The 26608-nt window shown below is 45.3% G+C and overlaps 1 protein-coding gene across 1 annotated transcript; it reads right to left on the bottom strand.

Moving 5' to 3' along the window:
• Positions 1–21: 21 nt before the first annotated feature.
• On the bottom strand, positions 22–26485 carry SUPV3L1 (Suv3 like RNA helicase). Its single transcript, XM_062214740.1, has 15 exons — positions 26178–26485; positions 20808–20885; positions 20384–20491; positions 19212–19326; positions 17116–17284; positions 15365–15476; positions 13516–13593; positions 12370–12461; positions 10357–10537; positions 9729–9822; positions 8098–8317; positions 6112–6192; positions 5575–5751; positions 1094–1242; positions 22–487 (listed from the first exon to the last, which is right to left on the bottom strand). The coding sequence occupies exons 1-15, from the start codon at positions 26449–26451 to the stop codon at positions 52–54; spliced, it is 2364 nt and encodes a 787-aa protein (XP_062070724.1). The 5' UTR covers positions 26452–26485; the 3' UTR covers positions 22–51.
• Between the last annotated feature and the right edge of the window lie 123 nt (positions 26486–26608).

The following is a 26608-nucleotide window of genomic DNA, read 5'->3' as shown; positions in this document are numbered from 1 at the left end:
GATTTAAAATAGATTTTATTTGCAAAATTAAAAAAAAAAAAAACACAAAAGCTAATCAGAATTAGGTTCCTTCTTCTTTCTTCGTGTCCCTTTTGCGTAAGTCCCATACTCCGTTCTCTCTTTGCCAGCCTCAGTTTGTCGCGTCAGCCACTCCTTCTCCAGCTGCCTCAGCATGTCTGGAGTGAGGAGCCCTTGCTGCACCAGTCTGGAGGTCAAGGGCACCCCTCCTGCGTCAGGGCTGGGTGGCTCAGCAGCTTTACTCCCCACGGCTTTGGTGCCACGAGTCCTCCGAGCTTGGCCCTTCAAGGTTCCTGCCAAGCGTGACGGGCTCCCTGGAGAGCAGCTCTCCAAATTCAACAGCTTTTGCGTCTCAGAAATTTTAATCAGTTTGGTGATGTTGTGTACCCCTTCTTGGATAATGCCATCTAGTTCTTTCTGGAGGTCACGGACGAGGCTGGCATCTGGAAACATGTCCATGAATCGGTAGCTGAGGAAAGACATAGTACATCATAGCACCAGCTCTTGTCAGATTGCTGGATTGATTTCAATGACATACCCTACATCTTGAAGGGGATCAATTATACATGTTATTATTATTTTTAAAATAAACTGTGCCCAGTGCCTCTGCTCACCCTTCATTTCTGCCCCAACACACCTGAGGAGCATGTCACTATGAGGGTGGGCCAGCACATGTGTCTCAAGTGATTCTGATGTCTGAGGGGGACATGGCCCTCCTTTGAGAAGCCCTGCTCCAGAACATGGCTTCTCAAATGTGAATCCACAAGCGAAGCGACCAGGGAGCCTGCTAAGATGCAGATTCTGAATACGCCCGGGACGGGCCTGAGATTCTATGCTGACGAGCTCCCAGGGGATACCAGCACCTCTGGTCCCGAGACCACTATGAGCAGGTAGGCTCTGGTGCAGCCTCTCATCTTGCTACCCTAACCAGCATCATCACTAAGTCAATTCTGGAATGGTGCACATAAGCCACACTCAACTACCTTCTGAGCAGTAAACATAATACAGAACACCTTGCAAATAGGTGCCTAATTTGGAAGAGGAAAAAAAAACCTCGGAACCTTTGATTTGGTACCTTAGCCACAGGTAAAGATCCAAGACGTCGTGGATAGCTTCAAGATCCATGAGCTCTTTAATATTCTTAGGCGGAAGTAAAGGCCATTTGATGTATCTGCGTAACCAAGCAAAGGTCAGGGGCTCATTCCTGCTGAACTGCCTGGCAAACTGAGAGGAAAAAAAAAGAAAATTTTGGTATAAGAATCAGAATTCCCTTAAGTCTGTGATTACAAAGAAAAAGAAAAAAACCACAATAAACGTTAACTGTGGTTGTGTTTCAATAAACAGGCTGATTTCTTTCCTCCTCGAAACTTTTCCATATCTTCAAGAACATTAATACTTTATAAATTTATAGACATTTCTGCCTAAAAAAATATAAAAAGCTGTGGCTCAATAGGCTAATCCTCTGCCTGCGGCGCCGGCATCCCGGGTTCTAGTCCTGGTTGGGGCACCGGGTTCTGTCTCGGTTGCTCCTCTTCCAGACCAGCTCTCTGCTGTGGCCTGGGAAGGCAGTGGAGGATGGCCCAGGTCCTTGGGCCCTGCACCTGCATGGGAGACCAGGAGAAGGCACCTGGCACCTGGCTTCAGATCAGTGCAGCACACTGGTCGTAATGGCCACTTGGGGGGTGAACCAACAGAAAAAGGAGGACCTTTCTCTCTGTCTCTGTCAAAAATAAATAAATAAATATAAATAAATATAAAGGATGACTTTCTTCTTTTTCCAAGCCATGGTAATCAGAAGTTGTGCAAGGATTAACTCTTCAGGGTTGAAATCTGTTAACTCTTATATCTGAATATTTGATGCCTTAAGACACCTATTTCTGCCTCATCATATAATAGTTCCATAACCTCAAATGAGAGCTTAATTTTCTCTTTATTGTTAATGGCCTCCCTTATTACAAGGAACCTTTTAAAAATTTTATTTGTTTTCATTTTATTTTAAAGGCCAGAGATTCAAAGAGTGAGAGAAACACACACACACACACACACGGGATCTCCTTCCCATCTGCCTGGTCACTCCTCAAATGCGGACAACAGCTGGAGCTGGGTCCAGTCGAAGCTGAGCCCAGATTCAAGCCAGGTTTCCTATATGGGTGTCAGGGATCCAGCTACTTGAGCCACCCCTGCTGCTTCCCAGGAAGGGTGTGAATGTCCCACGCAGCATCTTAACTGCTGCACCAAATGCCTGGTCCTGAAGAAACTTTGATGCGGCATGGTGTGAGGCCACTTGACTTTGACTTTGTCTCCTACTAGCTATGTGGCTTTTAGTGCTTCAGGTTCCTCATCAGTAACTTGAGACCAGCACATCAACCATCTTTTTTTTTTTTTTAAATATGTCCTTAGGGGCCGGCACCGTGGCTGACTAGGCTAATCCTCTGCCTGCGGCGCCGGCACCCCAGGTTCTAGTCCCGGTAGGGGCTCCGGTTGCTTCTCTTTCAGTCCAACTCTCTGCTGTGGCCCAGGAAGGCAGTTGGGGATGGCCCAAGTACTTGGGCCCTGCACCCGCATGGGAGACCAGGAGGAAGCACCTTGCTCCTGGCTTCAGATCGGCGTAGCACGCCGGCTGGAACGGCCACTTGAGGGGTGAACCAACAGAAAAAGGAAGACCTTTCTCTCTCTCTCTAACCTAGCAAAAAAAAAAAAAAAAAAAAGAAAGAAAGAAGATATGTCCTTAGTTTTGACAATATGTAACCTAATGTCAGATTTATTTTCTACACAGTTTTCATGTTGATGAGAGGCTCATCAAAAAAAAAAAAAAAAAAAATTATTGATTGATTGGAAAGGCCGAGAGAAAGGGAGAGGCACATAGAAGAGAGAGAAAGAGAGATCTTCCATCTACTAGTTCATGCCCCAAAAGGCCATAACAGCCAGGACCGAGCCAGGCTGAAGCCAGGAGCTTCTTCTGGGTCATACACATGGGTGGCAGGGGCCCAAGAACCTGGACCATCTCTGCTGCTTCCCCAGGTGCATTAGCAGGGAACTGGATCAGAAGTGGAACAGCCAGGACATGAACTGGTGTCCATATGGGATGCCGGCACCACAAGTCGTGTCTTAACCCTCTGTGCCACAATGCCAGTCCCCTTATTCTCCATCTTGAATCACAAGAAATTGTTGGGGAATGTGCTTTGAAAACCATGCTACACCCCAGAAAACATTGGGCATTGTTACACATCACCTGTACTACAGAAGACAGGAACACCTGGCATGTTAAAATTCATCAAATAAGATTTTAAAATCTTTAGGGGCCGGCACTTGGTGTGCCTGCATTCCAGGAAAGTGCCTGGGTTCAAATGTCCCACCTCTGCTCCCAGTTCCAGCTTCCTGTTGATGTGTATCCTGGGAGACAGAGGTGATGGCTAAAATATCTGAGTCCCTGCCATCCATATGGGGGACCCAGACTGAGTTCCTCAGTTGTGGCTTCATCCCTGGTTGTTGGGTGCATCTGGGGAGTGAAATAGCAGATGAGAGATCTCTGTTTGTCTCTCTCTGCCTTGCAAATAAAAAAAATATATAAATCTTAAACAACAAAATAAAATAAAATCTTTAGCTTCAAGCATAAAGATTTCAAATGGTTTATTTTCTACTTAGGGAAAATTATCTCTCAAAGTTTAATCTAATCAAGATTAATACATCAGAGGCAGGACAATTTCAGATTAACTGTAGTTAAGGAATGCTAAGATTTTACTCTACTGAGCCTGGTGTTAAGTAGTCAACGTCAAGCAGAACAGCCATCGAGGACAGAAGTGTGCCGATGCTAAGTTGCTAAGCAGGAAACGCCAAGCAGGAGCTCTTCTGTTACATGTAATTACTTCTGGCTTCAAACAAGTAGTAAACGACCAGTATGTTAAAGGGTTAAGTGAGGAGCTGCCCAGTGAGGGCAGGGAGAGATGCCCACCTGTCCCAAGGCCACCACCCAGCAGATGGCCCTAAAGCAGCTCTGAGGAGCAGTTTCAAAGAGTCCTGAGGGACATCAGAGGCCATTATGGGACTGGGCCCGTTTAGAATTCAACAATGATGGAGACCAAGACAAAAACGAAACCACCTCTCTATTTCACCTCCTGATCTTTAAACAGCAAACACAATCATCTGTTGACCTGAACTGTTCCAAACACGTGGTGGCTTTTAGTAGCGTCTCTGCTTTGTTAGTATAGCTGCTAGATGGGTGGTATACATGGGGTCAAGGCCAGGGGAACAGGCTCTGCTGGGTCAGTTTACAGCACCTTAAAGCTGTCCCATCACTGGGGCTGGCATTGTGGCACAGGGTAAGCCACAGCCTGAAATACTCCTGTACTCATCCATTTGAGTACGGACTCAAATCCTGACCACTCCATTTCTGATACACTCCCTGTTAATGTGTCTGGAAAAGCAGCAGAAAATGTGTTTAGGTCCTTGCTTCCCACACAGGAGAGCCACATGAAATTACTGGCTCTTGGCTCCTGGCTCCCATCTGGCCTCATCCTTGCTGGTATGGCCATTTGGGGAGTAAACTAGTGGATGAAACCTTGCTGTCTCTTTGTAATTTTGCCTTTCAAATAAAAAGTAAATACTTCTTAAAGAAATAAACTAAAATAAAAACTATTCCATCATCATCAATCTTATGGCAGCTAACTCTCTCACAAACCCAGTTCTAAGAAACAAGTTTTCTAGGTAAATATCTGGACATGGAAGACCTCTAAAACAAATTGTGAAGAGGAAAAGAAGGCAAGCTGCAGAATAATTTGTTATGAAAACGCTCACAAGAAAACACGCCCAAACAACAACACCAGAATTTCGACATGAACACATGTGCAGGTGAACGCTCCGCGAAGGGTCAGCACAGAAACTGCTAACTGTAGTTACTGAGGAGAACCAGGGCTGGAGGGTAGCCACATGTAACCCATCTTATGTTCCAATTTGGTTCACAAAGGCAAAGTATTTAATTAGGAAACAGATTTGATGAGAATGGAGTTGGCATACAGAAGGCTAAGGCTAGGTTGGCAACAAACCTCAATGAGTCAGGAAAAGATTGAGAGGAAGTGACCTTGTATCTGGTGGGGTGGAGAGAATGTGCCAAGCTCAGGCAATAGGTACAAAAGGGTGGGGGTGAAACTCAGGCTGCACTGCGCTTTCTGGCCCCAACCAGATTTCGTGCTCTTCAGGAGCCACAGCACCCCCCAGCTCAGCGCCTGATAGTTAAGAACACTGAATACTGTTGTCACTGGGAGCCCGGCACCCCTCCCCTTCCAAATAATAATACCAGCACCCCAAACCACAAAGGGAAAAACTGCGTCATCAGCCAAAGTCCCTTCCTAAAAATGTTTAAATATTTGTGTTTTCATTACTTTACAAAGGTTATAAACCCAAATACAAAGTGCTTCCCACTTAAAAAAAAAAAAAAAAAAGAATAGCATTCTATTCATATATTTACAGTCTATAATATACAGTCTTAATCTCAAATAACTGCTGAGGAAACTGCATCACCCTGAGTCTACTCAAAGTATCACAAAGATGCAGGCTTACCTGTAACAGAGACGAGCAGACAAAAGGCTGCTTCTTGTTGATAGGGGCTGTGCAGAACACATACCTCACTCGTAGGTTTAGTGGAATATGCTGTATCAACTCTGCAGAAAATTTAAAATCATCCATATTGCAGACAAAATACTGCCCATCAACTTGTGAAAAGTCAACAAAAATATCCTGGGAGAAAACAGATACATGAAATTACTGGACTACCTAGCTGGGTATGAATAAAGTGCTCACGTCTACTAAAGACAATATGCACTTCCTAAGAAACTTCTAGAAAGGTCTGCTTTAGTCACTGCCTCCTGAAGGCAACAGATTTCCCCTACTTCCTGCCCAACCTGAGACACTCAGAAAGAAAATTCCTCAGGACAAAAGTCCCAGGAAATTTTGAAAGAAAGTTTGCACTTGCAAGATAAAGTTTACAAACAGCAGCTTCACAAAAGCAAGCTACGCAGTCTTGCCTATGAGGTTACACTGTACCTGTCAGACAGGCCAACACTTTTAGAAGAGACAGGACAGTGTGCAGCCACTTACAATGAGGTTGGAAAGCGTCGTGTCAGGGAGGTGGTAGGCGAACATCTCAATCTGCTCCGCAGTTGGATGAAGACCGGCTGCCTGCAGTCAAAGGAAAGGAGAAACCACTTGTAAACTGTGTTTTTATTTCCAAGGACAAATTTTCGTAAGTTATTTCAACTCAGTCCCTCATGTGGGCTAAACTCTTACCATGTGCCCAGCACTTGAGTGAAATGGAGGGGAAAAAGTCCTCATTTACCTTTTGTTACGACTAGAAGAAGATACGCTGCTTTAGTAGAAATGACAGATAATGCTCATTAAGTAGTAACTCTTTGGCTTATATTGCAGAGTTATTTCTAAAATCTGGGATGTTTGGACGGGGCAGCAAAATGCTTTCAAGGATAAAACTATCTTCCACATCTCAATTCTCTCCACTGAATGAAAATGAACAAGGAAAAGCCAGTTGCTTTAATCAGGGCAATAAAACTGACATAAGTACACAAGTACACAAATCCACCTAGAAAATGCATTGAATTCACCTAGAAAATTTCTAAACTGGACATCTATTATCTCTTCAACTGTGTACTGCAGGGTTAAGAAATGCCTACAAGTAAATCTAAGAAATGAAGCAAGAGTAAAAGAAAGTGAACAGAAACGAGAAAGAGGAGAGCAGACGAGAAATCGGAATCCTAAGGGAGGAAGAGTCTGTGTACAGGACATGAGGCACACTGGAAGGACACACGGCTGTCACTGTCAGCCGCACTGGGAGCCACTTGGGACTATGACTACACCCCCTACAGAAGGGATTTCAACCACAACTTTCTTGCTTTATTCTTTATTTTCTGGACTTTAACCCTGCATTTTCTCCTTTTGATTCCCCTTTACCGAGTATCACTGACCAATGAGATGAGCCATGTAAATGAATTTTCCAGGTAACTTTAAATTTTAACTACTTCTTAAAAGGTGGCTTGTTTAGGGAGCGGTGTTGTGGCACAGTGGATTAAGCCACCACCTGCAACGCTAGCCTCCCATAAGGGCGCCAGTTCAAGGCCGTTACTCCACTTCCCATCCAGTTCCCTGCTAATGTTAATGTGCCTGAGAAAGCAGTGGAAGATGGCCCAAGTGCTTGGGAACCTGCTGCCGAATGCAGATGGAGTTCCAGGCTCCAGGCTTCAGCCTGGGCCAGCCCCAGCCACTGCTGCCATTTGGGGAATGAACCAGTGGATTGTTTACTCTCTCTCTGTGACCCTCTCAACTCCACCTCACGGTCACTATGCCTTTCAAATACAATAAAATAAATCTTAAAAAAAAGTTGGTTTTAAAAAACATATAGATGCTCCTCACTTTACAGCGGGGTTATGTCTAAATAAACTCATCCTAAGTTGAAAATGCACTGAATCCACCTGTCTACTGAATATCCTCGCTAAGCACTACACAGACCACACTGCAAAGTGCCGGCTGTTTACCCTCGTGAGCGTGACAAGAGAGCACTGGACTGCGTAAGTTAGCAAGAAAAAGGTCAAAATTCAAAATCCAGTCTGGTTTCTACTGAACGTGTATCACTCTCACATCATCACAAAGTTGAAAAATTGTTAAGTCAGGGACCCCAGTACACTTCTGATTCCTTAAGTGTACTAACCAAAACAAACTTGTCTTTATCGGCTAGACGTTGCATTGCTCAGTGCTGCTTTTGTCCCACATCCTAGGGTTTTTCCTATATTCAAGCTTCTGGTAATTTTTCGGTCCACTGCCACTGCTCCATGTGCTAGACTGTAGGAATAACTGAAGAGAAATTGGATGGCTAAACTTACTCAAATGCAATCTTTCATGTGCACACTACTCCCTCAGCAAGGGGTCTCTGCATCTCTCCAAAACAATAAAGCAGAGTTTTTTAAATGTGGTTCTCAAGGCACAAAGTCTTCTTTGGCTTCTGATTCTAAGTATGAGGCAAGAGTCTGGGTGGTGGGTCACTCCCCAAGAAGCAGTAATTAGCATGTTACACCTTACCTTTATAGGTTCCACAGGCCTGTCCAAAATTTCTTTTAATAATCGGAGGTCCTCCCGATTCATTGTTGTAACCTCTCCTTCTTTAAACTGCGAGCTGAATCTACCAGCTCTGCCGGCAATCTGCAGGGCCTGAGAGGTGGTGATTGGTTCTATTTCTTTCTCGCCTTTTTCATTGATAGTGGGTTTTAGGAGGGAGTAAAAAATAATTCTCCTTATGCTCCTGAAATACAAATAAAAGTGATCCCATAGACTGTATGTCGAACCCCTCTGTTACCTGGACCATCACAAAAACACTCTGATTCTACTTGCAAACTTGCTTGCTACCTAAAAAATAAAGAAAAGATGCTGGCTGGTAGCTCTGTTTCCTGCCTTCAAATAGTATGTTCTACAAGCTGTGTATGGTAATACGGTGAAAACCACCAAAAATATGTATTTACAATGGATAAACTGTGTGATATGTAAATTATACTTCAACAAAGCTACATTAAATAAATTTTTTCCAGATAACACAGTCAGTACTCTCTTACTGTTTTAAAAAGCTGGCTGATGGGGCTGGCATAGTGGTACAATGGGCTAGGCTGTCACTTGGGATGCCTCTATCCTCTAACTTGAGTCCCTGCTCTGAGTCCAGGCTACTTCATGCTTACGATCCAGCGTCCTGCTAACATGCCTACGAGGCAGCAGATCACTGCCCAAGTCCCTGAGTTCCACTGGGAGACCTGGATGGAACTCCTGGATCCTGGCTTCATCTTGATGTAACCCTTACTGGTTGTCAGCATTCTAGGAATGAACCAGCAATGAAAGACACATCTGTCTCTGTCTCTCTCTTTCCATCTCTATCACTCTACCCTTTAAATAAATAAATAAATATTCTTCGAGAAAAAAGTTGTACCTTACAAAAAAGTTGGCTGCTATTAATAGCTTTTAATAGTTTTTTTTTCAAAGATTTATTTATTTATTTGAAAGTCAGAGTTACACAGAGAGAGAAGGAGAGACAGAGAGAGAGAGAGAGAGAGGTCTTTCATCCGATGGTTCACTCTCCAATTGACTGCAACAGCCGGAGCTGCGCTGATCCAAAGCCAGGAGCCAGGAGCTTCCTCCAGGTCTCCCACATAGGTGCAGGGGCCCTAGGACTTGGGCCATCTTCTACTGCTATCCCAGGACACAGCAGAGAGCTGGATCTGAAATGGAGCAGCCAGGTCTCGAACCGGGCCCATATGGGATGTCGGCACTGCAGACGGCAGCTTTACCTGCTACACTACAGCACTAGCCCCTTTTAATAGTTCTTTGATTATGAAGGTATAGCAACCTTCATCACCTAGGGTGGAATATACTAGGCTTTACACTGTTACCATGAGAGATACTGGCTAGCCCCACTGCATGATAGGCACTCACCCGGTAACTGAGAAACTGAAAATAAAGTAAGAAATAGGACAGGTTAGCAGGAGTAGGGAGCAGCATCCAAAAGTGTGGTGTTTTATGAAATTTTCTTTTTATTCTCTCAACAGGTTTAAGCAAGATAAATCTCAATCTGTACTATAATACACATTCTCTTAAAGTGCTTGGTTGTTAATGCCAATTAGAAAAAACAACTGCCTTGTTGAATACTCCTGGCTTATTAAAATACTTACAAGTTGAGTCCCATGCCAATTGCATCTGTAGCAACCAGGATTTTGCATGGATCATTGGGATCATTAAACTTTTTTGCTTGAGCAAGTTTGGTCCCTAAAACAGGAAGAGTTTACATTAAATCAGTACTCCCAGTCTTTCACTGTATCATGCTAAGCACAGCTTGGAAACCCCTACCTCCTGCTCCTTCCATGCCTACAGATCAAACTTTATTCTTTCCAACCTTACTTCTTCATAGCCTTGAAGAGCCACTTAGACTTCACTTCCACTCCTTTAAGTATGCCCTCTATGGCAACACAATCCCTAACCCCGAGCCTCATCACTTCTGAGGATATTTAGTAACAGATTTCAGGACTACAACTTGAAGGTTATAACCAAATCCATATTTAATAACAGCCCTATATGAAAATCATAAACTTAACACTGAAAACACAGGCTACTAACAAGACTATAAATAATTAAAATACTTGTATTCCTACTAAGATGAACTACAGAAATCTTTGTCTGACCTATAATAAACCAGTACTACATCAAGCAGCTTAATTTCATTCATTTTACTTTTTGTACGACTATCAATATAAATGCACACAAGAGATCTCATATCATGCCATGATGAAAGCCAGTAATTACCAGGTGGGAGGCTGCCATATATAACAGCAGATTCCAATCCCCGAATTTCAATCTGCCGACTCACAGAATAAATATCATTCTTGCTAAAACAGACAATGCAGTCCCCAGGGCGAAGGTTATCTAGAGATTCTAGTGCATGATCCAGCACAGAAATAGGGGTCAGTCTCTTGTAGTCCCGAACCTACAATAAAAACATCAACTGGTAAAATAACACAGCCAACTTACCATCTCCTAACAGTTAGATGAAAAGCTCGCAGGGCAATGAGAAGTAGCTAAAAGCAGTGGCCTGTGTTGTGGAACAGCAATTTAAGCTGCTGCTCGTGAATCCCAGGGGCTCCCTTCCGATCCAGCTCCTTTCCGTGCTTGGGAAAGCAATGGATGATGGCCCAAGCTTGGGCCCCTGCCACGCACCCAGGAAATCCAGATGGAGTTCCAGGCTCCTGGTTTCAGCCTGGCCCAGCCCTGGTCTTTGCTGCCATTTGGAAGTGATCAAAGATCTTTCTCTGGCTGGCCACTGCCCCTCACCCCCCACATTCTGTCTCTCTATCTTTCAAATAAACAAATCTCTTTTAAAAACGGTGCTCCCTTTAAAAAAATTAGCTAAAAACTGACAAATATCAATGTTTTTCTTTCTTTTTCAAAAACATTTATTTCATTTATTTGAAAGGCAGAATGAAAAGGAGGGGCAAAAAAAGAGAGTACACTCCCCAAATGGCAGCAACAGCCAAGGCTGGGCCAGACTGAAACTAGAAGCCCAGAACTCCATTCGGATTTCCCACCAGGGTGGCATAGGCACAAACACTTGGGCCATCAGCCACTGCTTTCCCAGGCACATCAGCAGGGAGCTGGATTGGAAATGGAGCAGCTGGGACTTGAACTGGCACTCAAATAGCCAATGCCAGCATCACAGGAGGTGGTTTTACCCAATGCACCACAACACCAGCCCTGGTACCAACGCTTTCAAGGGAAAAACTCAGAAAAACATTTATTTTGATATTTTAAGTGTTATCATCAGTACTCCTGGCATTTCTAAATTAATAAAATGTCATAGTATTTCATACATTTTCAAAGCATTTTCACATATATTTTATTTTCATGGCAATTAGATAAATCCAAAAGGACAATAAAATGTTATTTCCATTTTATGAACGAATAATGTAGAACCTAATAGAAGATGAGGCTTTCTCCAGTTCTAGCCTTCTGTGATCTGCCTCAGAATGAAAACAAAAACAGCAAAGTCCAGACTGGAATCCAAAGTTTCTTCCACTACATCCCACTATCTCTCCTGAAAGCTGAGCACAAAACTAAAATAATGGCCCAATTCAAAAGTGTTTCTTCTGGGATGGGCATTCAGCACAACTGATTAAGCACGTGGACAGCCACATTCCATATCAGAGTTCAAGTCCTGACTCCACTACCGATTCCAGCTTACTAATGTGCACTCTGGGAGACAGCAGCGATGGCTCAAGCACTTGGACCCCTGCCACACATGTGGGGGACCTGAACCGAGTCCCAGACTCCTGGCTGTTGTGGGCAATTAGGGAGTGAACCAGCAGATGGGAAATCACTCTCTGTATCTCTGCCTTTCCAATAAGTAAATAAATAAATGTCTAAAAAAACTCCAACCTTCTTCAAAAAAAAAAAAAGACATTTTTAAATCTTATCATATTATAGAATTCTGGTAAACAAAAAGAAAATTAGGATTAAAAGGAAACCAGGAATCTGAGAAAGGGACTCAAACTGTGTCTGACAACTAGGTGTCTATCAAAGGCCCTAAAACCTCACACACAAAATTTTGAAAACCATCAACTTCTGTGGGGTCAAAGCCCAAAAGCTTCTGCCGTGAGAAAACGCGGCTCTCCTGTGCTTTCAGAAGACTCGGCTGCGACGGCCACTCTGTCACAAATGCAGCCCCTCGGCAGCTCAGCTGTGGTTTTCTCACTCTCTCGGCTCCAGGACTTTGGGCTATCTGACGTGGCCACCACCTTGAGAACGAAGCATGTAAGCTAGTACCTCCACTTCCTCCCCAGTTGTGTACATGAGCTCAGTGACCAGGTCAATGGCAGCAGATTCTCCACACAAATGCACTTCTTCAGCGCACAGCCCTGCAAACGCAAAATTGGAATTTTAAAAATATTTTAAAGATTTATAATTTGAAGTACTTTGCATAGCAGAAATATGGTTTAATTATCTTTATATTTTCACAACTATTATCTTTGTGATATAAACCTCAAAACCACCACCACCTTCCATTGGGAAAGAGATTATCTCCAATTTTATACATCTCAAGGCATAGCCAAGGTTTCAAGTCTTTTTTTGGGTGAAGCCAGCCAAGACCAGAACCTGGCATTTTGATGCTAGCCCTGAACATTAATCCTATACTTGGGTTTTTCAAACTAGAATCCATGGAATTACTGAAGCTCCTCAGAGGCTGGGGTTGCAAAGCAGAAGGAAATCCAAGCTCCTTACCTATAAGCATATCCACCTCCATCTATTTTACATAACAGGCTTCAATGTATATTCTTTTATTTGAAAAAAAGAGTTCAGCTATTTGCTTTTAATTTGAAAACACCTGCCCTGCAACAAGCTGACCAAAAATTCACACCCAGACCAAGCAGCAGAAACGTTCCTTCATGTCCACGGACCTCAAGAACTCTACTGCTAGGCTCCTATCCTAAAAAATAATACAAAGTAAAAAGCTATGACCACTAAGATTTTCACGATAGAATTATTAATAGGGGAAAATGTTCAACTCTAGAGAACAAATTATAGTGCTATTCTTCAATGGAGAACATGTAATCACATTAATAATGTGGTCCAAAAAATGCCCATGGAACACTAGAACTGAATAAGGCAAAATACAAAACTGTAGCACACAAAGCATCACATGTAGAAAAACAGAGACTAGCATGAAACACTAAAACACTAATTGTGATGGTGTAAATAAGAGATTTGCTACACGATTTTACTTATTGTATAACACGGAAAATAGATTTTCCATTATTAATATTTAGAAAATTAAAACAAACTTAGCTTGCTGTTCTGAATGATTTGTATCAGAAAAGAGAGAGGATCTGACTCTGTTTGGCAATGCTGAGCAGATAAATGCCTTTCAGTGCAAATGCCCTAAAGCGCAGGTTTCATGGCAGGAAGACCCACCTAGAAGTGCTCTGGTCCAGGCCCATCCTCTGGCTGCATCTCTAATCATTTGAATTTCGTCAATTACCGCCACTTCATCTTAAAATGAAAAAGTTATCATGAGCAACACAATCTACTTGAATGATAAACAGATCACAACACCAAAATGCAAGCTCTCAGTAACCCCATAATTATCATCACCAGTTACTGGGTGCTTCTGCTCTGGCAGACTTATTCTAAACTTTTTATAATTATGCCGCATTTAATCCTCACAACAAACCTATGGGCTAAGTATTATCTCCATTTTAAGAGTAAATTGAGGCCTCAAGAAATTATTTGCCTGAGGCCACATAGTTAGTACATCTAGGGAGGAAATGCAAGCATAGGCCATGTGGTGCCGAAGTCCGCCCTCTGACCACTCTGCTGCACTGCCTCCCACACTGAGCAGGTCCCTTTGTTCTCTTCTCCACAATCTCAGACACAGCCCGAGTAGTGAAAGAAGAAAGCAAGTATCTAGGCTTCCAGGAACAAGCAGTACACACCCTGCCTTTACTAGTGAAACCTCTGTGAAGGGAGCCCAGCCAGCTGTCAGGAGCAGAGTGTGTAATTCCCTGGGCTCCAGTTACACTACCCTAGGAGGCTTAGGCCCATCCCTCTGGCAAAATTAGTGCCTCATCTTATTTTCAAATGCCAAAACGCTTCCAATCCTATTATTCTGCTCTTTGTGGATCATATATATTTTCCTTCTCAAAATACCAAAAAACAGAGAACTTTTTAAAAATTCCATGTATTCACAATAACTTTTAGAAAATCATAAAAAATTAATTTTATACTGCAAAATCAGATTAAAAATAGCACAGCATATCTGGATATAAACAAATAACACTAAAGAGGGAGGAAAGGAGGAAGTCCTGAGGTACAAAGTTGTGTGCTATTTTGAGTTTAAACTTATAATACACTGATTTTTAAAAACTATCCATTTACTCAGAAGTTGACTGAAACGAAAAGTTACTAAGTAGTAAATAATGTGTAATTCCTATTTTATTCAATATACAGACTCACTATGTACACTTGAGTACATGCAGAAACAATTTGAACACTGCACAAATACTCTAGAAAACACACTCACACTTGCTGGTTCTGGCAGGTGGACTGGGAGATGATGCATGCTCATTTTCTCCTCTTTGCTTACCTATATTTTTATATTTTCAAAAAAGATATGCTTGCCTATCAGGAAAAGTTACTTTTTTTTTTATAATGTTTCCTAAACTATTTAAAAAGAAGTTCACTGTGGCACTGGATATAATGGGGAAAATTTTAAAACAATCTAAATATCGTTTAATAGGGAAATGAATAATTTTAGTCATAAGATTGACTACAACATAATAGTTTAACTGAATACATTTCAAATATATACACATAGATATTTCAGCAACACTAGATCTAACAATGTATGGAGTAAAAAAGTTGAAGAACAGTAATATAATGATAACCAGCATTTAAAAGCTGAATAACCATAGTATTGACAGGTAATATGTACTGGTGATACAAAGACACATAAAGATACTTGATATCACATCAAGCACTTGATGGTACTTAGTTCATAAAAGGGAAAAAGAATTAAACTGGGGAGTGGTACAAAGAAAATGTCAACTAATATTTTGGTTATTTTATAAGAGAAATGGAAATAACAATCAGAAGCAAGTATGACAGATGCTTCACACTTATTATGGTTGGCAGCACTAGGCATCTGTTGAATTATTCTGTCTAGATTTTTAATGTATTTTCATAATAAACAACTTATTTTGTAGATTCTACTGTACTTCAAAGTAAAAAATACCAGACCACAGTTGGGTAATCAGGTACATACAAGGAGTTGTAACACTGCACATCTCAACAGTACAAGCAACGTGGGCAGCCTGTTTCCCATCTGGCCCCACTGTGACCCGCTCTTCACCTGTTACCAGGTCACATGGCACATCCTAGAATAACAAAACCAAACCCAGAATTACTTCCACCTTGCAAGCAACAGCAAAAAGAGGCTTGGGATGTTTAATATGCTCTCCACTGCCAACCATTTATTTAATAGCTGAAACAAAACATTCCCAATGCTTTCTCTTTTTCATAAAAACCAAAACTAGTCACACTTTTACATAATCTACGTAAGCTTGGAAATATCTCAAATCATGGGAATCTTCAGATAGCAAAAGCAGAAGAAGCGCAGCAGGTTCTATTTTCAACTTTGCACACCTCTCAATTATTTGAGTTCATTAACATGAGCATGAATTCTGCCTATATTCAAGAACATTGTAAATCAAAGTAACATTGTATAGACTTTCTAATACAATTCCCTGAGAAGGCCAACATCAAGGCCATGGGTACCAGAGTGATCAACCATCCCAGATGGGGTCTCCCAGAACAAAGGACTTTTGATGCTAAATCTAGGAAAGTTCAGGCAAACTGGGCCGGTTGACCAGCTGGTGGCCTGAATCCAATCACAAGTAAACACCAGACAGCCAAGCACAGCAGGAGTGTACAACACAACTGACCTGCAGTCTTCCAACACATAAAGATCATGAGAGACAAAGGAAGACTGAGGAAGTGGCCCAGATGAAAGGAAGCTAGACTTGACAACTAAATGCAGTGGGAGCTCAGGCGGAATCCTGGAGGAGCTGGGGTCGGGACTGCACTGAACAACTGGCAAGATCTGAATAGGGACTGTGAGTTACATAATATCATTCTATCAAATTAAGTATCCTGCTTCAGATAAATATCCTGTGGTGAAGTAAAAAAACAAACACAAACAACACTGTTCTGAGGAAACACAGTCTCAAGTATTTACAGATAAAGGCATTATATATGCAAATTACTCAGGTTTTTTCAGGAAAAAAAAAAACAAAAAACAAAAAAACAGTGCAAATCACCTGTCCAAATTGGTTAATGTTGTATTATAAAGTCCTACTAAAACCATGAACCAACCTGCAGCCCATGAAGTGAAATGAAGCCACAGACCACAGGCCTTCAGTCCTTTGGGATTTGAAAAAGTGGCTCCAGTCTTTACCATCAGTTCTAGCTGCTGGCATCAGAGGTCTAAGCTAAAAGTGGGTAAATTAAACATCATTCCCAAGCAGTGGTTAATTCAGAAGAGGCAAAGCAGGAGCTGAGAAGGAGTTTCTACTCTATCAATATTTTATTGCTCAAAAAATAAACTAAGCAAGTAGAGCAAATGCTAGGACGTGCTGGAGGTGGGAATGGGTTCCAGGTCCCTGGTATGTTACTCTATTGTATGTTATTTCTCTGTACAGGAGAGATTCTGCAGTGTCGTACTTCTTTCTCTCTATGGTACACGCGTTCTCACATTTTGGCGTCTGAAATCAGGGTGCATCATAAGATCGATGGCACGTCAGAGTTCAGTTGGCAGCATCTTTTCTCTCTTAATTGTACATAAAATAATGGTGTATCTTTCAATTAATGGCTTCTTGGGTGCAATGAATATGGCAATTTTTTGTTAAATTACACGTCTTTTTGTTATTATTACATGTCACCCCCTACCGCCAATCTTCATTCTACCCCAAGAAAATTAACAAGGAAAACATAGCAAAGATTTGGTAGCTCACTGACAGCAGTATTACTCTTTTCGAAGATCTCATGTGCCAGTAATTTTAAAGGGCCACAATACACTCCAGATTTTGCCGACAGGTATCTCTGGATGGCATGGTAAGTCTTTCCACTGTTGGTGGGGCCCGAATGGAATATTATCTTCCGCCGGATGGCTCTTGCTTCTGGGTACCTAGGATACAAATACGTAAACAGCTTAATCCCTTTAACCTTGATATCCATCCTGGCAAAGTGGAAAAAATTCCAAATGAAACATCCTCTTAATCTTCATAAGATAGTCTTTGAAAAACTAAGCAATGGTTTTCAAATGCACATTAAAATAATGACTAATTTCCAAGAACGGCATTTACTTACTGGAGAAGAAAAAATCCAAACACTAAAAAATGTCTTGGACGACTTCCCCATTATACAAATCTCTCTCTCTGTCAGGAATTAATAAAAATAAGTTCAAGCCGGCGCCGTGGCTCAACAGGCTAATCCTCCGCCTTGCGGCGCCGGCACACCGGGTTCTAGTCCCGGTCGGGGCACCGATCCTGTCCCGGTTGCCCCTCTTCCAGGCCAGCTCTCTGCTGTGGCCAGGGAGTGCAGTGGAGGATAGCCCAAGTGTTCGGGCTCTGCACCCCATGGGAGACCAGGAGAAGCACCTGGCTCCTGCCATCGGAACAGCGCGGTGCGCCGGCCGCAGCGCGCTACCGCGGCGGCCATTGGAGTGTGAACCAACGGCAAAAGGAAGACCTTTCTCTCTGTCTCTCTCTCTCACTGTCCACTCTGCCTGTCAAAAATAAAAAAAAAAGAAAAAAAAATAAAAATAAAAATAAAAATAAGTTAAAACTCTCAGTCCCACAGATACAAGAGCACTTCAAAAAGTTCATGGAAAAGAACTAAAACTTTATTCTGGCACACAAAAAATCTTGAAGTCCATGCAGTTTCCTCATAACGCACATTTTCCATGAACTTTCTGGAGGCCTCTCCTAGTTCACCTCACTCCCTCCAGCTCTAACAACATGACCCTCAAAGCAAATACTCCCGGGCTGTGAGCTTTCCGCTTCCATCCTGATGGGAACGGCCACTGCACTGCCCTGGTCCGTGAACAAGTACAGAACTCAGCAAACCGAGCTGCAGCACCAGTTCAGGCACCGACAGCAGATCTGAAAGCCGTGAGGAGCTGAACTGAGCCCTGCCGCGGCCCAGCAGCGGTGCAAGGAGGCAGAAGCCAGGCAGAGCAGGGGAGGCCCACTGAGCACAGCAGCAGAGAGAAGTCTAGAGCCACTGAGGCAGCTATAATTTGAAAAAGAAGAAAGGCAGCAGGGCGGGGAGCCCTGCAGTCTGTGTGGGTTCCCTGTGGGTCCTTGGCCCAGGGCTGGGCTGAATGTGCACAAGGTGAGAACCGACAGGGCCTAGAAGGGCACAGCTTACCAAAGGTCTGCGAGGAAAACCTAACAGAGGTTCCCTGTGCTGGATGCTGCAATGCAGCCCCGGGGCAGAGAATCGGAACAGTGGCATTCGGCTGAGGTACCACAAAGGCCACGCCTCCACTGCAGGACAGCGCCCTATGGAAGGGACCACTTTATTTCTCCCAAGTAAAACCCCAAAGCCAGCCTTGTCAGACAAACAATAATTAACTGCCTGACAGAATTAACTGCCTGGCTTTTTAGAGAATACAACATAATCTGGATTCTTTCTAATTTGTCATCTAGCATTCAATAATATATATATATGCATATATTTAAATATATAAAATGGTCACTAATCTCTCAAGACTAGAAACATAAATGGGGGCCAGCGCTGTGGGGCCGCCGCCTGCAGTGCTGGCATCCAATATGAGCACTGGTTCAAGTCCCGGCTGGTCCACTTCCGAACTATGCTCTCTGCTATGGCCTGGGAAAGCAGTAGAAGATGGCCCAAGTCCTTGGGTCCCTGCACCCGCGCAGGAGACCTGGGTTTGGATCAGCGCAGTTCTGGCCATTGTAGCCAACTGGGGAGTGAACCACTGAATGGAAGACATCTCTCTCTCTGCCTCTCCTTCTCTTTCTGCATAACTCTGATTTTCAAATAAATAAATATAGCTTTAAAAAAAATCCACAAATGAAGAAACTAACCAGTTAGGCGGTATTCTTAGGTCACTGATTTTGCGTAGGTCATCCTTACATTCCAACACAGGAAATATCTGTTTGGCATGTCTCAAGAAAAATGGGAATAAGTCATCCACATGAGCTGAAAGGCAAAACACTGCATTAACGTGTGCACTCTACCTTCTGTGTGCCGCAGAACCCCATGAACATCTCTTCTCAGCAAGCCAGGTCAGTGGGGCAGTGCCCGAGCCCTAGAGCAGGAGCCCCTGTCCTTTGCAGAGAGCCTGGCTTTGTCTTACTTTTCCACCAAGTATTCCCATACACCAAGGCAGACACAAAACTGCCTGCCAAACCCCATGTGCTACTCTGCCGGTACAAGCCGAGATGAGCACTGGCAGGAATTCAATTAAAAAAAAAAAAAAGAACCTGGACGGGCGGGCATTTGGCCCGTGGCAAAAACGCCTGCATTCCACCTGACTCCAGACTTCCAGTCCAGCCACGGCCACTGGGGGTGGGAGCACAGTTATTCACTTGCTCTCTTTCAAATAAATAAAAAAAAATTTTTTTTTAAAAATAAAGAACCTGGAAATACACATTAGAGAAGAAGAAAGACTGTGGTTACAAAAACAGAGACACGGGTGCAAATAGTCTTAAATTCCAAAGACCACAGCGAGAAGATATGAACAGCACTCTCCACACTGCGGCTGGGAGCAGTGAGGCTGGCTCCCACTTGGCTCTGCATCCAGGTTCTCCCTCAGGGCCTGGCACAGGGGTACAGTCTAAGAGTGAAATACATTTAAATATTATAACCAAAGCCAAACTGCCCACAGGAAAAAAATGATGATGCTCTTTCTTGTTCTTTCCTTCTATGGCACGAACTGTGTCCCAACATGAAGGAGAAGGAGACCAATGGCAGAAACAGACGGAATGTGCTCTGCTCTGACCCTGTCTTGGGAGAGAGCACCCTTCACCGTGGCCTGTATCAACCAGGGTGAATCCACGGCACACACTTCCTCCAGTCGAAGACTCCCACAGGAAAACCAGCTCTGGGACCTAATATAAAAGCTACCTGGAGACCTGCAAGACCTCCTCTCAAAGCACTGAATTATTACAGACAGGCTCTACCCTAAAACCAACACGCTCTGCTACAGGAAGGGCACAGAGTATGTTCAATGAGATTTTATTCTCTAAATACTTGCCTGCACTGAAGCAGATGTCATTCAAGACAATGTGAATGTCCACATCCAGGGAATGAGACTGCATGATATAGTTTCTAAAGCTTATGAAAGCTTGGTGGAAGAGACGAGCTGTGGAAAATGCAAAATCAAAACACATAGCGCTTAGTCTTGGCTTCAGTTCTCATTTAAAAAGCAGACATATATATAAAACCAGGCTCTCCAAGGAGGCTGGGCTGTGGGGTAGTGCAGCTGGTTTTTGATGAGCTGGGCTAAATCTGAAATCCTAGCACAGCATGAAGGAAGGTGGGACATGCAGCTCTTCTGCATGCAGTCTGGCTCCCCAGGCAGAGGCAAAGGGCAGGGACCTGTCCCCACGCCACACACACTGCCAAAGACGGACGATAAGGAGTAAGACAGCACCTCTGTAACGTGCTGTTGGCCTTACCATCGAGTCCATAGTCGGCACTCAGTTTCTGAATTTCTTTCCTCTTATAAAACTTGTCTAAGATCTTCTTTACTTCATCTAGAAGAAAGATATCAAAATTCAACATTTAAGGCAGAAAAATGCCCAAAAGCAAAGAAACTAGAAGTCCTAACACTGTAGGCAGGAGTCTAATAAGTGTCTCAAGAACGTGAAGGTTCTGGCTGATTCTTCTTTGTGGGTTAATGTGCAATGGAGCGTCCACACAGCGGTAAAGTCAGCCAGGACAACACCATTGTCACACTGCAGAGGAATGAGCAAGGCCCAGAGGAGGTCTCCAGAGTCCACCAGACCACACTGACACATACACTGTTCCACTCATTTACAACTGACAACCAGTGCGCAGCTAACCCGCACAAAAAAAAAAAAAAAAAAAAAAAAGACAAATGCAACAGCCAGCAGCAGACCATCAGGCTTTTGTGTAAATACTAAAGGGCCAAGATGACCGTTCATTTGGAGATGATGATTTTAGGGAGAACGGATTACACTCATTTTGGCCTCAATGGCATAACTAAAGTCAGTGGCAGGTACAGAAGCTGATCTCAGTGGGACTTACCACACAATGTCCTAACAACTGAACAAAGAAAAGGAGTTGCCTTGGGACCGGTGCTGTGGGGCAGTGGGTAAAGTCATGAGCTACAATGCCGGCATCCCATGTGGGCACTGGTTCGAGACCCAACTGTTCCACTTTCAATCCATCTCCCTGCTAAGGCCCTAGGAAGGCAGTGGAGGATGACCCAAGTGCTTGGGCCACTGCACGTACCATCTGGAAGACCCAGAAGAAGCTCTAGGCTCCTGGTTTTGGCCTGGCCCAACCCTGGCCATTGCGGCCATTTGGGAAGGGAACCAGTGGATGGAAGATCTCACTCTCTATCTCTCCCCCTCTCTCTGTAACTCTGCCTTTCAAATAAATAAAAATAAATCCTTAAAAAGGGAGGTTGTCTCTTAAAAATAAATGCTCCTTGTCACCACAAGTCGTCAAGCCAGGGACAGACAACTGCATTTCAAGAGTACTAGAGGGGCCAGCACTGTGGTGTAGCGGGTAAAGTCGCCAGCTGCAGTGCCGGCATCCTGTATGAGCGCTGGTTCGAGCCCCGGCTGCTCCACTTTGAATCCAGCTCTCTGCTGTGGCCTGGGAAAGCAGTAAAAGATGGCTTAAGTTCTTGGGCCCCTGCACCCACATAGGAGACCCAGAAGAAGCTCCTGGCTCCTGGCTTCATCTGTTGTGGCCAACTGTGGAGTGAACCAGCAGATGGAAGACCTCTCTGCCTCTCCTTCTCTCTCTGTGTAACTCATTCAAACAAATAAAGAAATAAATCTTTAAAAAAAAAAAAAAGAGTACTAGAAAGACAACCATCCCATCAGGTTAGTGGAATTAGACGTCTGCCAAGGTAACACATTTTAAAGGAATCAGATTATATTAAGGTCAGGCAGGACGAAAAACTGCTGCCTCATTCTACAGAGGGAAGATTTTACAGACCCAGCCACACACTCTGCCCACGAAATACCAGCTGTACCTTCACCTCCCACAGAAGCGACCGCCACATTCTCATGCAGCCACAACACACACAAAACTCACTGAAGAAATGAAGCCTGAACAAAGCATCCAGAACAAAACTGTTTTCTGAATGAGGAATTTTTAAATCGCACCTTTGGTCACTAGCAGCCATTTGCGGAGTGACCAATGGGTCACTCTGTCCCCCTCTAACTCTGTCTTTACCTGCAATTCAGCATGAGACAGGTAGGGAAGTAGAAACGATGATGTATCTCAGATCACAGGCAGCTGTCCTGTTATTTCTGGCTTTATGTTTCTCTAGATGTAGTGGAGGTACCAGTTTCTTGGTATCCACAGTGGAAAAGCATGTGTGTAACTGCCTGAAAAACTCCTGCTGCTCTGTAACTCAGCACAAACCAAGGACAGACTCCATTTGTTGAGAACTAACCACTGCCTGGGAAGCCCGCACCCCACGTCTGCATGCTAAGAAAGCTTAGGGACTTAATCCACTTTACTGGTCAGAACGCAACTCTTAACCTACTTTAAAGAATGAAGAAGAGGGTACAATGGGTTAGCCGGCACCTGTGAAGTCAGCATCCCACATGGGCACCAGTTCAAGTCCCGGCTGCTCCACTTCCAACCCAGCTCCCTGCTAACGGCCTGGGAAAAGCAGGAGCAGGAGTGGGAGGACCACGAACCTCACAGGAGAGGCAGAGCCAGGGAGCACCCTACAGAGTGCACAAGAAGACAGGGAGACGGACGCAGCAAAGCTGTAAGCCAACTTTCTGGGCACGAAGCGGATTCACCTCTGTGTGGAAATCCGATCCACTAACCACTGGCTGAATAAGGCTATGGCAGTTCACCGTCCTCTGCGGTCCCGCTCAACGCTGAAAAATCACCCTCGTGAATTCCGCCTCTGCACACGGGAGAGGAAGGGTGGCCCAGCACACACCGACCCAGTGAGGTGCACCTAAGGGTTCCCCAGCAGCAGGAACCCCAGTGCTGACAAACCGGCGTCTTCACTCCATCTACATACTGGGAGCACCAAAGACTGACATTTTCAGGTAAATTGTGTATATCTGAATACAACAACGACACCAGATTGTCTCACACAATTACTTGTGCCGTACAGTAAGACAAACGGGGAACTGTTTAATGGACAAATTACTGCTTTATTGTTTGATTCAATATGAAAAAAAGTTCAACATCTGTTCTACAACAGCGTGAATACACTTGACGAAGATGCTAAGTTCTATGTCATATGTTCTTATCACAATCTAAAATAAGCAAGTACATAATATAAAATAATACCATCCCCAAATGCAAGTAAAGTGGAAGATCTTGCTGGGAAGAACAAGTCACATACCACACAACACACAAGGGTATTTCACAAAGTTCGTAGAGGGCAGGCGTCGTGGTGCAGCCCTGTGTCCCACATGGGAGTGCCTGGGATCAAATCCCATCTCTGCCTCTGCTTCCGGCACACCTTCCTACTAACGGTCCAGGAGGCAGCAGATGATGGTTCAAGTACTGAGTCCCCTGCCACCCACGTGAGAGCCCTGGATGGAGCTCTTGGCTCCAGCCTGGCCCAGAACTAGCTGTTACAAGCACTTAGGGGATGAAACAGCATTTGGAAGATCTGTCTCTCCCTTTGTCACCCTTCAAATAAAAAAAGTGAATAAACTCTTTTTAACCTACAGTGCCGGCATTCCATATGGACACCGATTTGAGTCCTGGCTGCTCCATTTATGATCCAGCTTTCTGCTGTGGCCTGGGAAAGCAGCAGAAGATGGCCCAAGTCCTTGGGCCCCTGTAACTTCAGGGGAGAACCAGAGGAAGTTCCTGGCTCCTGACTTAAGCTGCCTTGACTGCCAGCTCCAGTCATTTGGGGAGTGAACCAGCGGATGGAAGAAGATAGAAGATGTCTCTCTCTCTCTCTCTCTTCCTCCCTCCCTTCCTCTCCCCCTCCCTCTCTCTCTCTTTTCCCCTCTCCCCCTCCCTCTCTCTCCCTGTCTCTCCCTGTCTCCCTCTCTCCCAGGTCATTTGGGGAATAAACCAGTAGATGGAACATCTATCTCAGTCAACTTTGCCCTTCAAATAAATAAAAGTTAATTCAGGTGCAAAAGATTTTGAAATTGCTGCCTTCCAGGGGCCTTCAAAAAGTTCATGCAAATGGAGCAGGTGTCTAGCACAGCACCGTCCCATCTCAGAGTGCCTGCGTTCCATCCTGGCACTGTTTGCACAGATGCGTAAAATGAAGGTTCTTGTCTTCTCACCAAGAATTCAGAGCAGTGGTAAGCGGGGCAGCAAGGTGGACCGGGGCAGAGACAGTGCCCAGTCATCAGACTGGGGAAGCAGCGTCACACAGTCTGCTGAAGAGAATGCACTGGATTGCTAGGCAGGCACCTCAGGAAAGGGCAGGGAGCGCAGTCTGCACTCAGACAGGGGTTGTAGGGGAATGGGGTCCAGTTCCTCCTGCCATCCTCCCATCCCCTCTCCGTCTGCTCCTGGACAAACGGTCTGCTGGGTGTGCAACAGATCAAATTCCTCCCAAGTTTTCGTTAGCCAATGTTACACGGCTGAGTAGCCCATTTGGTGGTGGGAGGACAGCATTCCCCTGGGGTCCTTCCGTGGAGGAAGGCTGGGACCACCTGTCAAGTTAGGCGGTATGGGCAGGATCCTGCGGTGGACAATCCCGGGGCTCTTCCGAGGTCTGCTCCCTGAGGCCGCCCGATGCTTTCCTTTCTGCGCAGGTGCCGTCTTCCCAGGCCCCTCTCTCACACACCGGCTCGTCTCTAACTTCCTCCGAAACAGCTCTACTGTTCCCAGCTTCCTGCTAGCGCGCACCCTAGGAGGCAAATGCAGCGCAAGTACTTGGGTCCCTGCCATGCGTGTGAGGGACGTGGACTCTGTTCCCAGCTCCTGGTTTGGCCTGGCCCAGTCCCGGGTGCTGTGAACATCTGGGGAATGAACAGGTGGAAGGAGGATTCTCTCTCTCTCCCTCTCTTTCAAATAAATAAAACTGAACTGGAAGGTTGTTAACAGTTACAACAGGAAGCACCAAAACTGCCTGCTGCAGTGAACCGCCCCAAGACAGTTCCTGGACACCAAGTACCTCATCGGACCAAGCATGCCCTCAGCCTTCCGGATGGCACTCCCTGGCCTCTCTAACCAGTTATCACACGGGACCCACCTGCATGCACAATCATGGGTCTCAATTACAAAGCACAAGGGAACAATTTTAAAGCTCAGCCACACCATCCAACCCCCCCACACACACGCCCAGAACTCCCTGTCAAACCTACCCAACGGCAGTTTTGCGGACAAAATCCACTGTCACTCGCTGACGCGAAGCTGTCCCTTCTCCGTGGAGCCTGGACGGCTCAGGGCCCCTCCCACCCTCGGCGGGGACGCCCGCATCACGACCTTGTTGTATCACGGCTGACCACGCACGCCCCCGAGACCGTGAGGCTGGCTCCTCTCGGCAAACCTTCCCTCCCCGAACAGCTCAGAGGGTCGGCGCCCGTCCACGACAACGGTCCACACGGGCTTCTCACGGCCTCGTTTCCCTCGCCCCGTCTCGGGGTGGGGGTCGTGCACCTGACGGCTCAGAAACAGCTGCATCGTCCCAACCCCACTCAGAGGAGGACAGCGAGAGGGAAAAGGCCACTTCTGGGGCAAAACACTGGGGAGGAGGCAGCGAGGGCCTCAGCAGCCGGCGAGGGAGGCAGGCACTGACGGGCGCCATGACAACGCTCGGGTCGCCAGGGAAGGGATCCGGCTCCCTCCCGGTCAGGCACACCTCCTCCCTGCCGCCCCCCGCCAGCTCCCGCACTCACTCTTGTCCAGAGGCCGCGTGAGCTCGGCCCCGACATCGCCATCGGCGCTGGGGCCCTGAGGTTTCACAGTCAGGGGCACGAACAAGGACGTGTTCGGGGTTTTGGAGCCGCCGGACGCATTAGAGGAGGCGGCGGCAACGGCAGGAACGCGCCCCAGAGCCCCGGGAAAGGGCCCGCCGTGGGCGCGAAGGGCAGAGCAGGCGGCTGCCCGCTGCCCAGCCGGGCGCCCCGCCGGGAGCCGAGCCCACAAGAGGGCACACCGGGAGAAGGACATGGAGACCGCAGGCTCTAAAGGAGCCCGGAGCAGCCCCGAGACACGGCGGCGGACAGTGACGCAAACCACCGGCGCCTGCAGGCCCGAAAGACCCAGGCCGAGCACGGAGAGCTGCCCAGGCAAATGCCTGATCAATCAGGGGAAGGTAGCGCTGTAA

This window comes from Lepus europaeus, chromosome 17 (assembly GCF_033115175.1).
Source record: "Lepus europaeus isolate LE1 chromosome 17, mLepTim1.pri, whole genome shotgun sequence".
NCBI classification, from domain to species: Eukaryota; Metazoa; Chordata; class Mammalia; order Lagomorpha; family Leporidae; genus Lepus; species Lepus europaeus.
The sequence above is the reverse complement of the archived record's forward strand: the minus strand, read 5'-3'. Positions and strand labels throughout refer to the sequence as shown.

What these genes read in the sequence shown, in the direction of transcription:
- SUPV3L1 (XM_062214740.1), bottom strand. Translation starts at nt 26,451, where the DNA reads ATGTCCTTCTCCCGGTGTGCCCTCTTGTGGGCTCGGCTCCCGGCGGGG. An exon ending in TGACATCTGCTTCAGTGCAG is followed by an intron (nt 19,327 to 20,383) that starts GCAAGTATTTAG and finishes TTTGCCTTTCAG; the next exon opens with CTCATGTGGATGACTTATTC. An exon ending in CAACTGGGGAGGAAGTGGAG is followed by an intron (nt 10,538 to 12,369) that starts GTACTAGCTTAC and finishes TTTTTATTGTAG; the next exon opens with GTTCGGGACTACAAGAGACT.